The sequence below is a fragment of the Pecten maximus genome, chromosome 13, assembly GCF_902652985.1.
Source record: "Pecten maximus chromosome 13, xPecMax1.1, whole genome shotgun sequence".
Lineage (NCBI taxonomy): Eukaryota > Metazoa > Mollusca > Bivalvia > Pectinida > Pectinidae > Pecten > Pecten maximus.
The window spans coordinates 38,210,265-38,229,893 of NC_047027.1; the positions used below are offsets into that span (position 1 = coordinate 38,210,265).

The window sequence follows — 19,629 nt, forward strand, 5'->3', positions numbered from 1 at the left end:
GACAAATTATACTCGATTCAGAGTTGTCCCTACTTAACTGATATCTCACTATATTATATATTATATGAATGATGTTAACATGTATATACTCATTGTTACTAAATGGAGAGAACTTACATAGGCTATGCCTGTTGTTCAATCCTTTTTCTTTCAGAAATATCTTCTTTGAGAAATAAAATTTGTTGAAATGAAATATATAAATTATAGTCGCCAGGCCGATGTTCGATGTACGTTTAGTAATACATTCACAATTATAAACAAATTTAAGATGTGCTCTTTGACATTACATTGACACCTACAGCGCATAAAGAACACGACACTTGCTGTGCGGTTTTTTTGCAAATCTGTACCAGACTGTACCGTTACGAATCCGCTGTATATAATGGAACGCGCCATACCAGCGGAACCGAATCGAAATATTGTACGTTCTTTTTCTAAGGCTTACCAATTGGATCCAATATAACGGAACTTCGAATCTGAATTGTCCCTTTAAATTAGGGCTGTTACGAGTACCCGAGTACCCGGGTTGGAGAAGTAACCGGGTCCGAAAATGTGTACCCGGGACGGGGTACCTGTCAAAATAGGGAAAATGTTGTCACACGACTGTGTCGATGTAAAACTTCTATTAAAGTAGTACAAAATCCCGCTCATTATATCAGCTTGTTAGATATTGTGTTTTTCTAATTAATACAGCTATAAAATTGTCGACTGGTGCATAAAAATTGATACCACAATATCGTTCTTGAAGCATACTCCACTCAATGCCTTGACTCTCCCTCGGTAAGCCTGTCACCCCACACAACAAACAAGTTAAACGTAAAGAAAGCTAACTTACAACTATATGATTTATGTTTGTCGAGTACCCGGGTACGGGTGGGGTACTAAAATTCGGGTACCATGGGCCAAAATTCAGTACCTGTGACAGCCCTACTTTAAATTGCCGATGAAACAATTTACAATTTTTGCTAGGTTAATAAGAAAAATATCACGTTTTTATATTTGAAGCATAGCTTTCATCGGCGTCGCCATCTTAGGAGAAACTATTTGAGATCCGATTGTGTTCCATTAGACGGTGCCACCAATGTAGTATTACTGGTACGAATTCGCAGAAGGAACGCATGGTCTGTCTTTCTAAATCATTTCATATCCCAGTGAAACGGAAGTGTGTTTCTTTTCCAGAATGGAGTACGGTGTTCGTAGACAGTTCAACGTGGATTGGTTGAAAAATTATAATTGGCTTCGGTATTCAGTGTCCGAAGACTCAGTATACTGTGCACCATGCTTCCTGTTTGGCTCTCGCAATGTCGACGCAAGAGAGAAAACGTTAGTATCAACTGCCGTGACGAAATGGTCAAATTTGGGGAAATACATCAAAAGGCATATCATAAGTAAATGTCATGACGGAGCCTGTAACAGTGCAGATCAGTTCATGAGAATCCATAATGGTAAAGAACCTAGTGTTCTCAGTCAGCTGGATAGCGGTCATGCTGCTCTTGTCAAGAGGAATCGACATTCCCTTCAAGCCATTATTGAAGTCATCATGCTTTGCGGCAGACAGAATATATCCCTCAGGAGCCACGATGACGAAAACAGTAATTTTATGGTGCTCTTGAAAGATCGTGCAGTAAGGGATCCTATTTTGAAGGCACATTTAGAGAGCATATCTTCACCCAAATACACATCCCCGGCAATACAAAATGAAATAATAGGACTGTGTGAACAGGCTATTCGCGAACACATAGTTGAAAAGTGCAACAACGCTGTGTGCTATTCTTTTCTAGCCGACGAAGCAACAGATGCTTCTACAATGGAACAGATCGCCATGGTGGTGCGCTTTTATTCCGAGTCTGATAAGATGGTACGAGAGGATTTCATCGGTTTTGTCACAGCAGAATCAACAACTGGCGAGGCACTTGCGACGAAATTCATTGACGGACAAAGGAATGCTGGATTGAACATTCATAAAATGAGGGGACAGGGATACGATGGGGCTAGTAATATGTCAGGGCGTCACAGGGGTGTCCAGGCTAGGATTAAGGAGGTAGTTCCCGAAGCCATATACATCCACTGTAAAGCACACTCGTTGAATCTGGCAATTGTACATGCATGTAGGGAAGTTCTCGTGCGGAATATGTTTGATACTGTCCAGCAAATTGGCTTTTCTTTCAATTATTCAGCGAAGAGGCTTTTGGCATTCCAAGAAACTCTGCAAAACGATGCCGTAGCTAAAGAGGAGATGGCAAAGCGCACCAAACTCCAAAACTTGTGCGAAACCAGATGGGCCAGTAGAGCGGACGCGCTATACACCTTCAAGTCAGCCTTCTCGACAATCGTTGATTCGTTGGAAGTACTTGAGCACGAGGGCGACTCAAAAGCCAGAAGCTACCGCTGTAGTATCCTAAAATTCGACTTCATCATCTCGCTAGTAGCCGTCGAGTTTGTTATCCAAAGCATTCTACCACTCAACAAATTGTTGCAAGGCAAAGAGTGCGATCTGGTGGAAGCCTCGAAGGAAGCCAGCGTGTTGATTGCACAGCTTAGGGCAGAGCGCATGGATGATGATGTTTGGGACGCCCTATACCAAAAGGCAATTGACCTCGCCAGTCCACATGACGTTCGTCCGTCACGACCGCGAATCGGCGGCAGACAAGAACACAGACCTAACCAACCTGCGGAGACAGTCTCTGAGTATTGGAAACGGGCGTTATACATACCATTTATGGATCATCTGACCATGGAATTGCAAGATCGCCTGCTGTCAGCAAATTATCGGTTCCTCGCACAATATCTCATACCGAGCTTACTGGGACAGTTGACAGCAGGACACGTAGATGAGATCTACGAGGGGTATAAGACTGACCTAAGCGGTGACAGGGAATTGTTTCGTAGAGAGATCTCACGATGGAGAACAAAGTGGTCCGTAGCAGATGATCCCAAACCCGTCGACCTTCTCACCACAATCTTGGCAACAAACCGCGAGTTATACCCAGACATTTTCACATGCTTGGTCATTCTGCTGACGATGCCCGTATCAACTGCTTCGGCAGAAAGATCCTTTAGTGTGATGCGGCGCGTGAAAACGTACCTCAGGTCGACAATGTCGACTACCCGCCTCTCTGGACTAGCCATGTTGCATTCGTACAGACATATGCAATTGGATATCGAAGATATTCTCGATAAGTTTGCTGGGAAAAAAGGCCGGACAATGGATTTTTTTTAAAGATAACTCCTTGTCGCAGAAATAGATCAAACCAGTACATAGACTGTACAGAAAAGTGAAAATAATGTTGTAAAGTCCATTACATCGACGCGAACTATCAGACAGTTTCATATGTAATTCAAATATACAGTCGGAATTATTTCGGAGCACAATCATTAAAAAAACACCAGTAAATAAATAAAGAGATGATGAATCTTTTGAAGAGAGGTGCAACTTTTGGCATTGTATCAAATATACTATATATCAGCTTATTCCTGTTTTCAGTCGAGTGATGTTTTGTCAAAGCGAAGTGTTTTACAATAAAATATAAGTGGATGGTATTCCAGACTTATAATGTAAACTAGAGCGTCAATAATAGAATTAATTACATGTTAAAATACATCTGTGAAATAAAGCAAATTACTCTCTGGAAAGCTTCCTTAATGATCACAAAGTTGCTATAATGATTTTCCGCCGGGGGGCTTCGCCCCCCTGGGCCCCCTAACAGGGCGCTGCCCTGGACCCGCTGGGGGCCTAGGCGGCCCCCAGACCCCTCGCCTAAAATTGAACACTCGCGCCTGCGGCGCTCGTGAATCCACATAACAGAGCAACCAGTTACGCCCCTGGAAATGATTTACTTCTTATACCTTCAGGTGAACTGAGATGAATCAGTAACTCAGGAATAAGAATCATTTGAACCACATCAGTATGTTTACTAAACAGGAAATATTTTTAAAAAGATAAACGGCATAGTTTAAATGCTGGTAGTTATAATGTAAATCTGCTGGTGAAATAAATTAACGAACTAATGCGTTTCAGCACGGATAACTAAAATATATCAGTGTGAATCGTTTTTGGTGATAATAACACTGCATTTGAATCAGGAGTTTAATTTTATTAATGTGTCATTTGAAAAGATACATCCACTTATTCAGCCTGCATTCAATCTTAACTTTGTTTCGTGTTTAACTGCATATCTGCATTTTGCATTTACTGCTACAGTGACCAATCACATACTTCATCTGGACAAGTAACGCCACCTGTCGCGTCATATCCGGGGCCAAAAGAGTATTAAACGGCTATGCCGAAAAAAACCGATTTAGAATATTTACTAAGACTGCTTATTGATTAAGTTAGCAATATGAAGGGGCTGATTCTATGGTTTACCTGTCAATCAGTATTTGTCCTCTAACTATTACTTTCTATATGTCAAGGAGCCCAGATTATTTATTGATTATTTTACTATGTAGCTGGTTAGGTATTGGTAAATGGTTTGGTGACAATGTCTTAGGAATATGGAGATCTTCATTTTCTGAAATCACAGGTAACTGAATCAGTGTGAAAATCGTTTGACTTTCTCTCTGATTTCTTCTTTACAGTACCATATGATGATATCGAGAACACGTGAATATTCCTCTGGCTTCTTATTTTGGATTTAGAGTCTGAACATCATTCCAGAAAAGTTTCAATATATATAATTTAAATGAGCGATACAAATTACCGCGCTAAAAATCGGAAACGGCCTGAACCTTGAGCGTACCGTGATGAAAGATCAAAATTCCGTGAACCGAACCGTGCCATTTATACCGCGATATACCGTACCACGGATTACCGTTGCAGCACTATTGAATAGTGCTTGAATACCTTTACAATCAGACGTAGATAACACAACAATATCATTTAATTCCAAATAAATTTCGGGCATTCTGGGTAAAATGTAGATGATGTTCAGCCATCCGGAACACTTAGAACTTATTATTTACGCATTTCCAGGTTTCTTATCTACATATCTCCGCGTCTGATCTGGAGTTTGTACTTCATTCTCTGATTTTGAAGATTTATATTCATATAAGATAGAACTCGGTATTTTCAAATACACCTCAAATATATGATCTATCATGAAGCACACGTTTGGTTTGTTTGGTTTGTTTTTGTTTAACGTCCTATTAACAGCCAGGGTCATTTAAGGACGTGCCAGGTTTTGGAGGTGGAGGAAAGCCGGAGTACCCGGAGAAAAACCACCGGCCTACGGTCAGTACCTGGCAACTGCCCCACGTAGGTTTCGAACTCGCAACCCAGAGGTGGAGTGTTAAAGTGTCGGTCACCGCGGACCCTGTGAAGCACACGTCCTCAACAAAACAGCTATAGTAACAGCGTACAATATATTGAAGTTCTATGCAACTACTTCGATATGAGGGAACATGTTTCAGTATGGAAGACCATTTCTATAAAACTGAACATAAGAAGACAGGGTGTCTTTCATTTACATTGAGTCCTATTCACCACACCTAAATCCCTGTGACGATTATTATTTCCTTGGCAAAAGGAATATTTTTTTTGAAAAAAGCATAAGGGCGCTAGTATTGCAGGCATCTTTGTGTCTTCCCTTCTACCAAGAGAGATACTTTGATGAATTGCAACGACAAAATTCAACAATAAAAATCAAATATTTGATATATGATTATATTACTTCTGAATGACCCTTGTACTTGATCGATTACATCAATGTCGTTGTTAAAAGAACATAACCTCTATGTAATAATAAAAGTTAACTCTATTATTAATCTGTTTTTCATAGAAGAACAATTCAACACCTGGACAAATTGCTTGCAAAAAGTCATTTTATTATATATAAACAAAAAGATTCCACGTTCTACAATAATGAAATTTAAAATTCGTTGATTTTTAATTGATGGTTAATGGATTCAACTTATTTTTATAAGACTTTCATTCAATTCAATAACAACAAATTACAACACGAAAAGAAAGAGGATCAGTGATAAGGTCATTAGATAAATATTGAAATTAAGAAGTGCGTAGATTTTAGTCTGTATATCAAGCTATCACAATAACATATCAAATGTTTGTTATTACAAAAAGTTGCCATTTTATACTAAGACACAAGCCTTTGTTTCGAACAACTATAAAACGCCTTTTCACTATTTTGTAACAAAAACAAATAAATCGTTCACGTAAAAATATCGTTGTTTTTCAAATTGTGAAACAATGCGGGAAATCGGTTTAGTGTGAAGAAATTGTTCAATTTCCAATTCAAATCATCAGAACCTGATATCATTTCAATTGAGAGAAAATCAGAAATAAATATTTCATTGCAAAGCACTCATGTGATTATCATATACACTTTATAAAGGTGTGACGATGCTGATGTCATTACAAATCAGTGGTATGATAACATGCACAAAATCTTACTATAAACCACATCATTTTTGCAAAGTCTTTAATAAAACAGAATTTCGAAATTTTGAGAGACACGCCAAATGCACAAAACAGTAAAATGCAATAATAGATATTATACAGTAACTGTATATATATTAGATAAAATATCAGATCCAGAAAGATTAACAACATTACTGTGACATTATCCTGGTAGTACTTTTCCGGGGTTTTCATTTATATGTCTCCACATTTGATCTGGAATTTATAACTACCATTAGTCCACGTCATTATATTTTGTTCAATATTTTAGGTTTTTTTTCCCTTTTTTATGTGTTATTGCCCCTGCTGTCGCTATCGCTTAAAATCGTTGAATATACATAAACTGAAAACCATATATCTTAAATCATAAATAAGTAAACTATACAAAATATCAAATTCATAACATAAACAATACTCTTGTGGACGGATAATTGCAGCATGTCATTTATTCATGTTAATTGAAAATCTTACATTCTGTATTATATTTGAAATAACACATGCATTATTGTAAAAAGTTAAAAAATAAACAAGTATTAAAAAGATGGTTGAATCATACATAATAATCTTGAATGCTAAAATGAGGTGAGACTCAAATTTGACCTTTGGAAAGTTTTTTTGCCACGTTGAAAGTGCTAAGAAATATCACACAAGCTAGTGATAGAAATGTTTATCTGTAACAAAATACATACAACTAAACAATAAATGTCTATAATAACACACAATATCACAGATTTGCTAGTTCAGAGAAACCCTTCTTGGTAAGGGGAGATAATCACTGTGGGAACCTTGGAGTATAGAAGGGGAGCGGACTGTTCCGTCCTTGGTGATGGTACAGATTCTCGATGTTGGTGGCCGCCGGTGCCTGAGGCAGACCGGCAGACTTGTCTCGGATACTCATAAAGGACTGTTCCCGGAAGAGGACGTCCTCGATCTTACTAGGGTGCCCAATGTAGTTAGTGTAATTATTCAGATCTACAATAGCAAATATACATATATTTATTATAGACTACTATACAAATGTAGGGGTGTGTATTCACAGATAAAATGACGTCACATCAAATACTTTTTTTCTTACATTTTTACCAGTGAAATACCGATAATTATTCATTCTACAAAAGTGATATTTTTCACTAATGAAAAATATCAAATTTTCTTATTTGACCACTCTTTGTGCAATATTACCAAAATATAAGTCCCACCCGTGAAATAAATTTAATATAATCAAGACACTAGTACTGTTAGGTATATCCAAACGACTTTGAAGTACATACATATCTAAATAATGCAATACAATATCACTTTTTTTTTTATTACGGGAGCTATTGTTTGCATATACAATAGCTTTTTCCATATTTTTATTTTTATCCTGGGATATTTGTATTTTACTCTCTAAGGATACTGCATGGAAGAATATAACAATCAAATCCGTTCTGTTGTTTTATCTAAAATAACAATAGTATGCACGAAAAAAAAATATTATTGAAATAAACAATAAATAAGTAAGTTAAAGAAAGCAAGCTCTAGAATAAGTTATAGTAAATAAACTGTAGAATCAATAGCGAATGACAATTGGAGTTCATTTTACTTTCTTGCTAACAACTTTAGTAAAATCTACATTAGTCTAGGTCAGTAAGACTCTTACCTCTGGTCTTGGTCTTGGGGTACACCTTGCACTTCCAGAACACGATTCCCGCGACCACACAGACAAGAAGTGTAGAGACGACAGCAAGGGAGATAATCAATGCCAGGTTGGTACTGCTGTTATCCGAGTTTGCTGTGCTCTGTGACAAAGAGGGTCTCGTTTAGGTTATGGAATAAAATTGTTTTGTCTTTGAGCTATCAAAATACTATGTCTATATAATGTATCATATTATATTAATTCATATACTTGGCATTGATATGCGAATGATTATCATGGCTGGTTGATTTCAAACTACTGTTTGCAAACTTTCAACTTTCACATGGAATACAATTCTTTAACTGTTATTGGTTCTCGTCTCGTTAATTTGATGAATTATGAACTAGTTGGGACTTACCACAGGTCCACATGAGACGCCATAGTAAGACACTCCTCCCACAGTTAGGTACCCGGACAGTGTCAGTGACTGGGAGTTGAAGTTAAAACCTGTACTATTTTGGATGGTATCACACATGCCGTAGACGGTCGTGTTAACACCAGATATCCCTCCGCTGATGGAATAGGTCACAACAATACTGCCTGTAACCAAACAAGAGAAGGTTATTTAATATATTATATACAGGATCCTACGTGAGTCATACGGAACTTATTATCCAAGTTCAATAAGTTAATATGCCACGAGTATAAGATTCTATTTATCACATACCTACTATTTACGAGAATATAAGCAAAATACTTCCATTTTCGTTTTTATATAAGACAGGCGAAATCCGGCTTGAATGAGACATTTTCACCTACCGAGACAATCATGTGACGTCACGTATCTAATATGATGTCACAACGGTGTTACAAAACATGTGTCTTACGATATTCATAGCATGGCAGAACGGGCCAGTTTTGTGATAATTACATAAAATACATAGACATGTTAGCAGATACAGAAAATAAAGGGGTTTCTTGCATGTTTGTAAGGTTCATCTTACCTTCAGTGACAGAAACAGAGTTGACAAGGACATCTGGGTATTTCACTGCGAAGTAGTTCCCCATCATGGTCGCGAAGGGCTTGTCATCAGTACCGACCACTGTAGTGAAATCAGAATCAAATTTCATCTGAACCTGTGTCGTCTGCTGGATGGTGATACTGGTCTGGGCCTGAGATCTCACCACAACCTGTACCTCCTCATAGAAGTCGTATCCAGCTGGCGTCGTGTAAATGTGAAGCTTCAATGCGTAGATCCCGAGAGACGTAAAGTTCAGCGAGTAAAAGTTGGCCGAACTCGAGGAAGTGGAGAATATGGTATCGTTCGTCCCAAGCATCGAACCTGTGTGATGTTCTGGTTGGTTTAGTTCTGCTGTCAAAGTCCATGTATGACCCTGTTAGTAATAACAACATATCTTTAGCTGAAAAGCATGGTTCATTTGATATCCATAATGTAAAACATTTGTGCATGTTGATACTGAGGAAAGGAAGCGTTTCCGTTATCATAATTTTCAAAGTGTTCACACCCCCTCATATCTTAGTGTGTATGGTTAAAACACTCCGACGTAGTACAAATTTAGTTGATCCTTCGTCGATAGTGAATGCTCTATGCGGTTTGATATTCATAAAAAGAAACATGGTACCATGAAACCATCATATTTCGTTTGTTTGATATTTTGACACTGGTTCGGTCTTATTAAGCCAGTTTGATTAAGGTATGACAGTACCATTAGGTCTATAAATTTAGGACACAGGTTTGCTTATGTTTTGGATAACTTTTTACACTTGATAACTTACCCTCCATGCAATATCTGGAATAAGTTCTGTCGTAACCTCATCGCGAAGCTCGACACTGATGGCGAAGTAGTTGTTTTCGATAACAGTTGAAGTCATAGATGCAACAGACGCTTTGATTGGTCGACCTGTAACGGTCAGTGGATCGGAGGCAATGGAGAAATTTGAATCAGTCGGGACGGTCAGACTGAAGTCGATGTAGAAGTCCGTGCCGAACTGGGTGATAAGGAGATCTGTGAAGTTGGCCCAGCCATTAACAAATTCAATGGTCAGATTTCCGGTAAGGTTGGCAAGAGGGTTTGATCCCCCGGGACGTAGTGACGCAGTGATCTGCCAGGGTTGGGAGGGCGTTCCTAATTGTGTGATGGGTTGGCCCTGTATTGAAAGAAATATAATTCACACTTGAAAAATGCAACTGTAGAATAAAAGTATATATATCGGTTACATAGACCTAATACAGCTGTTCTTATGTTATTTCTAAATACAATATATAGGGTTAATCATTCGTGAAAGTCAATCGGATACAAGGAACCAAATATCGATGACGGTTATATTGGAAATTCAAGAAGAAATTTGATGTGAGAAAATATAGTTTTGTGGTCAAATTGAAGTCACCTGTGCGTCCAACACTTGTATCTTTGGCTGCGTTTTGAATACGACTCCCTCGTGTTGTGGTTCGGGTGCGGGGTTGAAGCGCATGCTGGCAGCCTCCACGATGACCGTGTAAGGAGAATCGGTTGTGGTAGCGTTCCACTCGGGAGACCCTGGGGTTGGAAGCGGTTCGGCCACAGCCACTCCTACGACCGTCAGGTTAACAACTTGGCTGATGTTCCCAAGCTGTATTTCATTGACAAGTGTTGCAGAAATATTCTGTAGCTGTGTTTGGGACAAGTCACTTGAGTCGTTGATATCTGAAGGGCAATAAAGAAATTCTTTATCCTGCCTATCCATACTAATAATATCAATAGATCATAACACGTCGGGATGTCACCAGGAAAAAAGACTCTGATTATTTTTTATTCAAATAGAAATATGTTATATTTTAGTGCTAAAATGACTTTAAGAAATAACGATGAAATTGTCCATTCGTTCAATAGACAAAAAAAAAAAAACATAAAATGTTTTTTTTTTTCAGCAATACTACCCGAAACACGAAAAATTTTAAGTAATCTTGCAACTAAACATTTTATATATATTGTGGTGATAGGAACCAAGCAGTTTCCAAATCAAAAACAATTTCTTTTTGGCAAGCAAACAAAATTGAATAACAAAACGGTCATATTTTCAAATTTTGTTTCATACTTACTGGAATGAGGATTATCAGAAATCTCCACAACAACCTCATCGTATCCCACGGATCTCTTGCGTCTTCTTCCTGCTGGAGTTGTCTCCCTTACTACCTTAACGAGTCTAACCTTGTGTGGAGGGAGATCGAAGAAACCTGCAAGATGTTGAATTATCTGATCCCCAAAGAACTGATCGACACTCATGGCTGGGAATTGGAAAGGACACAATTATAGATGGATCGGTTTTCACTTCCACTGTTTTCTTCCCTCTGATGGTGAAATGGAGGAGTCCCGAGTCCCGGTCGTAATAGTTTTGACCAGAAGTGTCCGAAACATTCGGCATGAACTCCTCTGGATATGTAGGGGGGTCCAGTATATAAGCGCCGTTCACAGTTCTGCCATTTCTAGGCGGAACTAAATTTCCATCCACGAAGAGGTCACGTCTATTGGGTTGAGAGTACCAGACCGAAAGCTTGATGGAGTCAGTGTCGTCGGAGTTGAGAATGAAGTACCGGATATGTTGTGGTGAAGTGCCGGTAAAGTGGATAAGATATTCCTTCCCTAGAAGAACAAACAAAAACTTCCCTCACAAAAACAAGTACAGCAGCTAGTCATCAAAACTGCCCTCACAAAAACAAGTACAGCAGCTAGTCATCAAAAACTGCCCTCACAAAAACAAGTACAGCAGCTAGTCATCAAAAACTGCCCTCACAAAAACTAGTCCAGCAGCTAGTCATCAAAAACTGCCTTCACAAAAACTAGTCCAGCAGCTAGTCATTAAAAACTGCCCTCACAAAAACTAGTCCAGCAGCTAGTCATTAAAAACTGCCCTCACAAAAACTAGTCCAGCAGCTAGTCATCGAAAACTGCCCTCACAAAAACTAGTCCAGCAGCTAGTCATCGAAAACTGCCCTCACAAAAACTAGTCCAGCAGCTAGTCATCAAAAACTGCCCTCACAAAAACTAGTCCAGCAGCTAGTCATCAAAAACTGCCCTCACAAAAACTAGTCCAGCAGCTAGTCATTAAAAACTGCTCTCACAAAAACTAGTCCAGCAGCTAGTCATTAAAAACTGCCCTCACAAAAACTAGTCCAGCAGCTAGTCATCAAAAACTGCCCTCACAAAAACTAGTCCAGCAGTTAGTCATCAAAAACTGCCCTCACAACTGCAGTTAATCATCATTTTATACAAAACGCTATAACTAGCGTATTTGAGGGCTTTAGACATAATATATCTGTGTGTATCTATATATATATATATATATATATAAAATGCAAAACTGTTAGAAATGAAAACAAAATTGTATTGTATTATATCATTAATGTATCCTTAAAGCTGTTCGTCCTTAGATACGACACCACCATAACTGTGGGATGTCTCGGAAACAAGTTTTGGAAATCTGTATATGTATTACTTTTTTAATCTCAATTGGATGCTTTTTAACTTGCACTGTCAGCTTTAATCAGATGTATGTGGTAAGCTTACCTGTAGCCACAAGAGCCATAAAGGTTGAGAGCCGTTTACGACAGGTGTAACCACTACACCATCCGTGATCCTGTGGACCATTGATGAGGTCAAGGTATCCATCTCCGAGGATAGCGACGGGCGAGACGCGGCGGGTCTCCGTGTCGGAGTCCATACTTTCAATGATCAGCATCTTGTATTCAAGGCCATGACACTCGTACGCCTGCCAGACGGAGTTCAACACACAGTCACTGCTTCGGATGATACCTGTGACGAGTTGAACGCAGGTTATCACGTGCCCAAATAACGGTAAAACCTAAATCTTATAAACCGTAGAATAACAAGTGTTTTTTTGTAACAGGGAACCGTTACATATGTACACGAAACGACCCCCAACAGTGATGAATAAAACAGTTGATAGCGTAGTAGTGAGTGTGATGCCATACTTAACCTGTATACCTTTCATCAAAATTGGACATTATTTAATTTTTTTACTAATCTGAGGCATCGATCAAGTTGACCGGTCGGAAGACCGATCAAAAAACGAAAATACTCTTACGTACCACCGGTCATACACGAACACTTAAAATTTCGTTGAATTCCGATCTAATGTTTTCGAGAAATAGCGTTAGAGAAAATGCAACAGACTCGAAATCGTACAGAGACAAATACATATTCATTTCGATATAAACCACTGCCTGATAAATATTTGTAGACATACAATTTTTTTTTTTTTTTTTTTTTTAAATTACAGAATCAAATTCTGAGTAAAGTATGACATTTTTGACCACAATAAATCATTTCCAGTCCCGAGGCAACTTTTCGTTAAGAAGAGGAAAACATCCAAACACCAACAATAAATGTAAAATAATAACGATAAAATCAAGGGTTCTCTCTCTCTCTCTCTCTTTTATTTTTGACAATTTTCAATATTCGAGTTTTCAATTGAATTCGATTGATGATAGGATATCCTAACCATTGATTTACCTTTATTTACCTATGAGGTTTAACACCACTGCCTTGACTTAGCTTAGCTTTAATTACTTACAAGCGTGAATTATTACCTTTGTTTGGCGCTATATCATTAACAGCTATACGTGTCCCGTCAAGAGCTGTCAACATCGACTTCGGGATCCTGTAGTCCCCGAGGCCTCTTCGCGGATCTCCGCCCCACTGCCACTCTGACTCAGAAATGACAGCACCAACACTTCCTCCAAGGAATGTACCATCCATGTCGGAAAACAAGTCTTTCTTCAGACCGTCACAATCCATATCTACGCAGTCAGCACTGTTAATCTTTCTGTATAAATATTAGAAATTAGACTAAATTATATCCAGGTTTTTAAGTTTGAACCTTACCAAATTATGTTCAACTGGAAATCCTTTTCATGAAACTATGACAAAATATGAGAAATGCTTATTTATAGAAAACTTTCTACCACAAAAGTTTCTCAATAGCTTGAAACCTCTAAATAGACTTGGCATTAACATTGTATTATCTATGTATAACAATAGCATTTGTTTCGATTCTTGTTTTCTTTCAACTCATTGGTGATTTCAAGATATATCTAAAATATAATTTTATCTGTTTGTTCTATACATCTACCGAAGATTATTTTTCAAACGTCTCTGTGACTCACCCAACGCTTGGTCTGTGATAAAAGATCTTGTTGTTTGTTGCCACGTCAGTGAGGACTGCATTCCTGGATTGAATAGGATGTTGTCCATCATCCCCGTTAGAATTAGTAGTGACAGCAAAATCATTTTTTCCGCAAGTTGATTTAAAATGGGCAAACGTATTACCTGTATAAGTAAAAAAAAAGTTTGTTTTGTAATACAGAATAAGTTTCTTTAGATTATTTATATAGCATATGAACAGTTCCATTTTGTATAATAACGTAACTTCCAATGTCCGTAAAAATACGACAATAATCGTTTGGATTGAAGTTCTTGTTCTAAAACTATACTGAATCAGATATATACACTCGGTACTCATTTGTGACAAAAAGGTTACAAATTGAAAGATAATATAGTGAGTGGTGCCACCACACTGTTTTTTTTATTCTAAGGACGGGGAGTAGCCTTTATTTAACCTGAATTGCTATTACTGGCTTAAAAAATTCAATTACAAATTAAATCGAGGTAACGATACAGTGCTATGAAGATTTCGTCGTAATCCGATCGATACCATTATCTCTATACATATAAGCATATTTCTAATGTTTAAGTTCGGAAACAAGAAAATAACATTTTACTTAAAATAAGCATGTCCATATTTCTCTACAGTATCTCTTCAATTATTTACTTACCCTCTAATCTCATTAGTCCAAAAACGGAAGCATAAGACATTGTGTTGTAATGTGGTTTCTTTGGCATGGAATTTGAACCTTGAAAGAAGTTTGTAAAGGAAACCCCAGTGTGACTTCCATCGCCTACCCATGTGCGACCCTGACTACTGAACATGATATTTTCATCCGACTTCAATGCATCTGTCGTACAGTCGAATGAACTTGTGGCTCCGACGACCACTGAATCTTTGATCAAGACATATTTTTCGGCGGTTTGGTGACCAACAGCCGAAGGTCCAACAATGAACGAAACAGTACCGACTGTGTTCTCTACTAGGACAGCGTTGTGAACTTCAACGCTTAATGTATTCTGGTAGTAGATCCCAGCATCCCGACTTTTCCAGATAGTAAAGTTTGATATAACGACACAGGACACAGACAATACATCCTCTGGAAATATACCGAATCCCATCAAAGAGCTGTGTGCCTGGTTACTGCCGTAGCCAGAACTTCCACACTGTACGGCATTTAATCTGTAGGCTGTCCTCTCCGCGCCCGCCACTACATTATCTTCGAGTATAATGAGTTTAGCCTTGGGAGCGTTGATTGCTCCGTTCCAGCGGAAATTAAAGGATTCTTCACGTTCTTGGTATGCACCCTCCCATACCACAAGAGTCACAAGGTTCCGGCGAATCTGGGTATCATCAGAAGATGTGTCAATACCTAATAAGAAAGAATATTATGAATTACAATATGTCGTCGTAATTAAGTTTTACGTGCGCCACTAATTCCTTACACAGGTAAAAGTGTTAATGATAGGAAGATATCTTCTGTCAAATAATGAAAAATTTAACTTGATAATACTTTTTTGTGATTCATCTAAGGGGTCCAATTTAAATTCTGATGACTTGAACCGATGCACAATCGTCGTTATAACCAAAGCAACATATATAGACCGAGACTCGTTCATTAGAATATATCGCGCTGTGCAACAACCAATACGGAGAAAGTATGGCAGGGTAAAGGACAGATTGATATATCGAGTTATTGTCATAGAAAATCCCTTAACATACAAGAAAACCAATTCTTTAACGATGAAATTTAAAATATCTACATAACTTACCCCACCAGACCGTGTGGTGAATAACGTTATCCTCGATGGGCAAACTGTGTGTCCCGAAAACACCGATGGCGGGAGAAAATCCGTTGTGGAATGCACATTTGTTTATGTATGAAGGTTTGATGTTACTAACTGTACCACCATCCAGGAATGTCAGCGAAAATCTCGCATCGTAGAACTCTGTGTAGCCCTCTTGTCCCGTATGGAAAAACTCTACATTGCTCAAGCGAGCATAACCTTTAAAGGAAGAATAAAAACGCGAAAATGAAACATTTATTATTCCATGTAAAAAGGTATAAAAGAACCAGAATAAAAGTGTGTACTAAAAATAAAACTCATGGCCTGACGAACTTATTTGTAGCCATGGCAACGGTGTGTGTTTATAGGCCAATATACATCTATAGGTTTGACAATATCGTTATTTGTTTAAAATTGAAATGCTTCAAAAACATTCGGTTCATTATGCTTTGAGAATTCTTATAATTTGAGATTCATTAAAATATCTTACATACCAATATACTCCGTGATTCCCTGTTGTGCTGTTCCTACCAACGTTCGAGCACCAAAGGATTCTTTGAACATTTTGGAATAGTCCTCCCCAACGATCTTGACATTCCGTGAGAGAAGACCCACTTCCGCTCCAAGATTAATTGTTCGACCTCCCAATGTTTCAGAGTGAACTGTAACGACCGGGGAGAAGAGATTGTTAGCTTGACATACACAATGATGCGAGATTCTATACCCAAACAGTCATAAGTGATGTTTTAATTCATTGTATACTTCTTATTTTTCAGCATTTACTTACGAGAATAATTATAGTAGAATAATTACAATACAACATATCGCATATTCGTATGGTATGCATTATATCAAATACCTAAAATTCCGCACGTATTAATTATAAAAAAAGACAATTGTATGATATTTGATTCCAAGACTTCCAAAATCAGAATACATAAGACAAACAGATGGTGCCTCTAACAAAGCAGTGTTTTGATAATTTGTTCTGTAGGTGACACGAGTCAAATAGACTGGATAGAAAATAACTCGAGTATAACATTTATAGCAAGATAGGAATATCTATGTAGTCATGCTTTATACATTACATATATTTTTCGTAATGTTCATAAACTTAATCTACACAAATACATACCAACATGTTTGTATAACATTGAGCTGTTCAGAGTGAGTGTCAATCCATCTTGTGATACACTAGAAATCCTAAATGTCTCCGTTTCCCACATGTCATACCCAGTTGGAGCCACGACGATCTCACTACCAGCCGTCCAATTGACAGCCTGGGCTAACGTGATTGTAGTGTCTCCAGCAACCACCGTCGAGGCCAACCGGGTCCAGGACACACCCACATCTATCCCGTGAAGGTCAAGGCCACCGAATACAGCTGTGGAATGTACACGTACAACAATGTAATATATTATAAAAGTAAGTATATCACTTCATAAAGAAGAGATATAGCATTAGGAATATTGCACCCATACCCCACGTTATTGGTAATCTGCTAGACTTAAAATAACATTTCAACTAACTTTGGCGCATGTAGGTAATTTAGAGAATTTTGTAGTGAGTAACTTTGAAATGTTGTTTTCAGAATGAAAAAAAAAATATTTTAAGATATTTTTTCCTTTTCATATTGCTTTTTTATTTGAAAAACCGCTCTTAAATTGAAGTGTTTCTAACTATCTAAATATTGCTAGCTACGAGTAAAATTCGCTACTCCAGTCAGGAGAAATGTCATGATAACATGGGAATGAGAGTTTACAAAACATACCAAGGACCTTGGATCCAACTGTTGGGGCGTTGGTGAGGTCTGTGTACTCGGGTGTATTCCAGTCCCCTCTCAGTATCACCTGGGCGTTACCGAGGTACGGGGCGTCAGGCCACCCAATGATAAGTCGTCCTCCCAGTATGATGATATGGGTTGCATTGAGGTCTATATCACGGTATGGCGATGTACCGTGGTCAAACTCCAGTGTTCCATACAAAATAACTTTATTGAACGACGGAATAGCCATGTCTGCTACCATCCAAACATCTGAAGATAACCGATAATACTCAATGTATTATAATTTTTAAACAGATATTCTCTTACGCGACAAGGGCATGAACTATTTTCCAGCACACCCACCGCAATATGCAGACGAGAAATAAAGCTATCTAAACTAAAGAAAATGTTTTTTGATAATGAGATTCTTAATACAGTATTTGAAAACATTTTCCTTTAATGTGGTATGTGTGTACATGTATATATTACCGTCTGGTATTGCAAGGACGGAAACGTGATATATGACGTCTATGTATTATCTTCTGGTATTGTGAGGTCAGTAACGTGATATGTGACGTATTTATCGTCTAGTATTGTGAGGTCGGTCACGTGATATGTGACGTGTATATCGTCTAGTATTGTGAGGTCGGTCACGTGATATGTGACGTGTATATACATTACCTTCTGGTATTGTGAGGTCAGTGTTGGCTACAGGGAGTGTTTCGTTCAACCAAGTCCAAGACTTCGACTCGGACCAAAAGACGAAGTCCGCTGAACGCTGAGTTACAGGGGGAACTGTATTGGGGTCCGGTGGAGGAGTACAGTTGGTATAAAAACACTTGAAGGCCTGGAAATCGAATGATATGCTGGCGCTACCAACTGGCAAGGCAGGCGAACCACGCTTTTTCCTACCAGTGTTCCCGCCACTTCCTTTGACTGAAACAGAATGACCCTAATAATGAAGTGGGAGTAATGGTCACATTTCCTTTAGATAAACATAAATAAAATACATGCAGAAATACCTAAATATAACTCGGGTATTTTCCTAATTATTTGCATTTATATATTCACAAAGGTCTCATCGTTAAGATCATAAGCAGATTTTTATTTTAAAAAACAAAAATCAAAAGAGCAATAGGTTTAACGTAATTGTCTGGACAATGTTATGATTTTGGTACAATTTCTTGTGTTTTAATCTACTCACGTTCGACCATGTGTACATAGAATATCAAATAGCACTGGGGCAATTTAATAGATTACAATAAGATATATTCACTATCACAACAAAAGCTATTATTCTAGACTATTTACATATAACAATAACTTTCTCATGAAAATAACTAACCTAGAATTGTGATTTCATCTGTGTAATGATCGAAAGTCCAGTCCCCGTTAAGATGAACGTTTGGATCTAGAGGAATATCAGCAGATTCGACAAAACCACGAGAATCGCTCTTTAGTCTGTCGGGTTTCTTGTTAACCTTCTGACGCAGATATATGTAATCGTTGCTCTACAAAAACAAAATGGGTGTTGTAAAATAATATACTGAAACGAAAAAGAAACGCAACATGGAAAATTGTGATTAATTTTGTATTAAATATACATATCTGTATAAAAATCGCGGAAATAAACATGCACCCTGCCTAACACCCATACCAATCTTCAAAATCACCCAAGTGTGACTAGAGACCTATGCACTTCCGGCGCGGTAAAAACATCAAAAACCGTGCCTGTACAAACATATGCGTTCTTTTTTCATTCAAACCAGTATCAATTCATCACTAACATTGAGCCACATCATCGCCAATACTTTTGCAAACAATTATTCCGTTTACAATTATGCCACGGTTATCAAAGGT

General features: G+C 38.1%; 2 protein-coding genes across 2 annotated transcripts in view; one reads left to right on the top strand and one right to left on the bottom strand.

Annotated features, from left to right (window-relative positions):
- The first annotated feature begins 1,180 nt into the window (after nucleotides 1–1,180).
- On the top strand, nucleotides 1,181–3,220 carry LOC117340759 (zinc finger MYM-type protein 1-like). The gene has a single exon (XM_033902519.1). It carries the CDS (start codon nucleotides 1,181–1,183, stop codon nucleotides 3,218–3,220), a length of 2,040 nt encoding a protein of 679 aa, XP_033758410.1.
- Nucleotides 3,221–10,549: 7,329 nt separating this feature from the next.
- Nucleotides 10,550–19,629, bottom strand: part of LOC117340161 (fibrocystin-L-like) — a 47,633-nt gene continuing 38,553 nt past the window's right edge. Inside the window, exons 41-52 of the mRNA XM_033901922.1 lie at nucleotides 19,115–19,280; nucleotides 18,451–18,705; nucleotides 17,776–18,039; nucleotides 17,140–17,388; nucleotides 16,499–16,666; nucleotides 15,990–16,223; nucleotides 14,888–15,589; nucleotides 14,219–14,381; nucleotides 13,643–13,878; nucleotides 12,600–12,845; nucleotides 11,135–11,675; nucleotides 10,550–10,739 (exon numbers count right to left, since the gene is read on the bottom strand). Of these exons, the coding sequence (XP_033757813.1) occupies nucleotides 11,239–11,675; nucleotides 12,600–12,845; nucleotides 13,643–13,878; nucleotides 14,219–14,381; nucleotides 14,888–15,589; nucleotides 15,990–16,223; nucleotides 16,499–16,666; nucleotides 17,140–17,388; nucleotides 17,776–18,039; nucleotides 18,451–18,705; nucleotides 19,115–19,280 (3,120 nt within the window). The 3' untranslated portion in view covers nucleotides 10,550–10,739; nucleotides 11,135–11,238. The remainder of the gene's footprint in view (nucleotides 10,740–11,134; nucleotides 11,676–12,599; nucleotides 12,846–13,642; nucleotides 13,879–14,218; nucleotides 14,382–14,887; nucleotides 15,590–15,989; nucleotides 16,224–16,498; nucleotides 16,667–17,139; nucleotides 17,389–17,775; nucleotides 18,040–18,450; nucleotides 18,706–19,114; nucleotides 19,281–19,629) is intronic.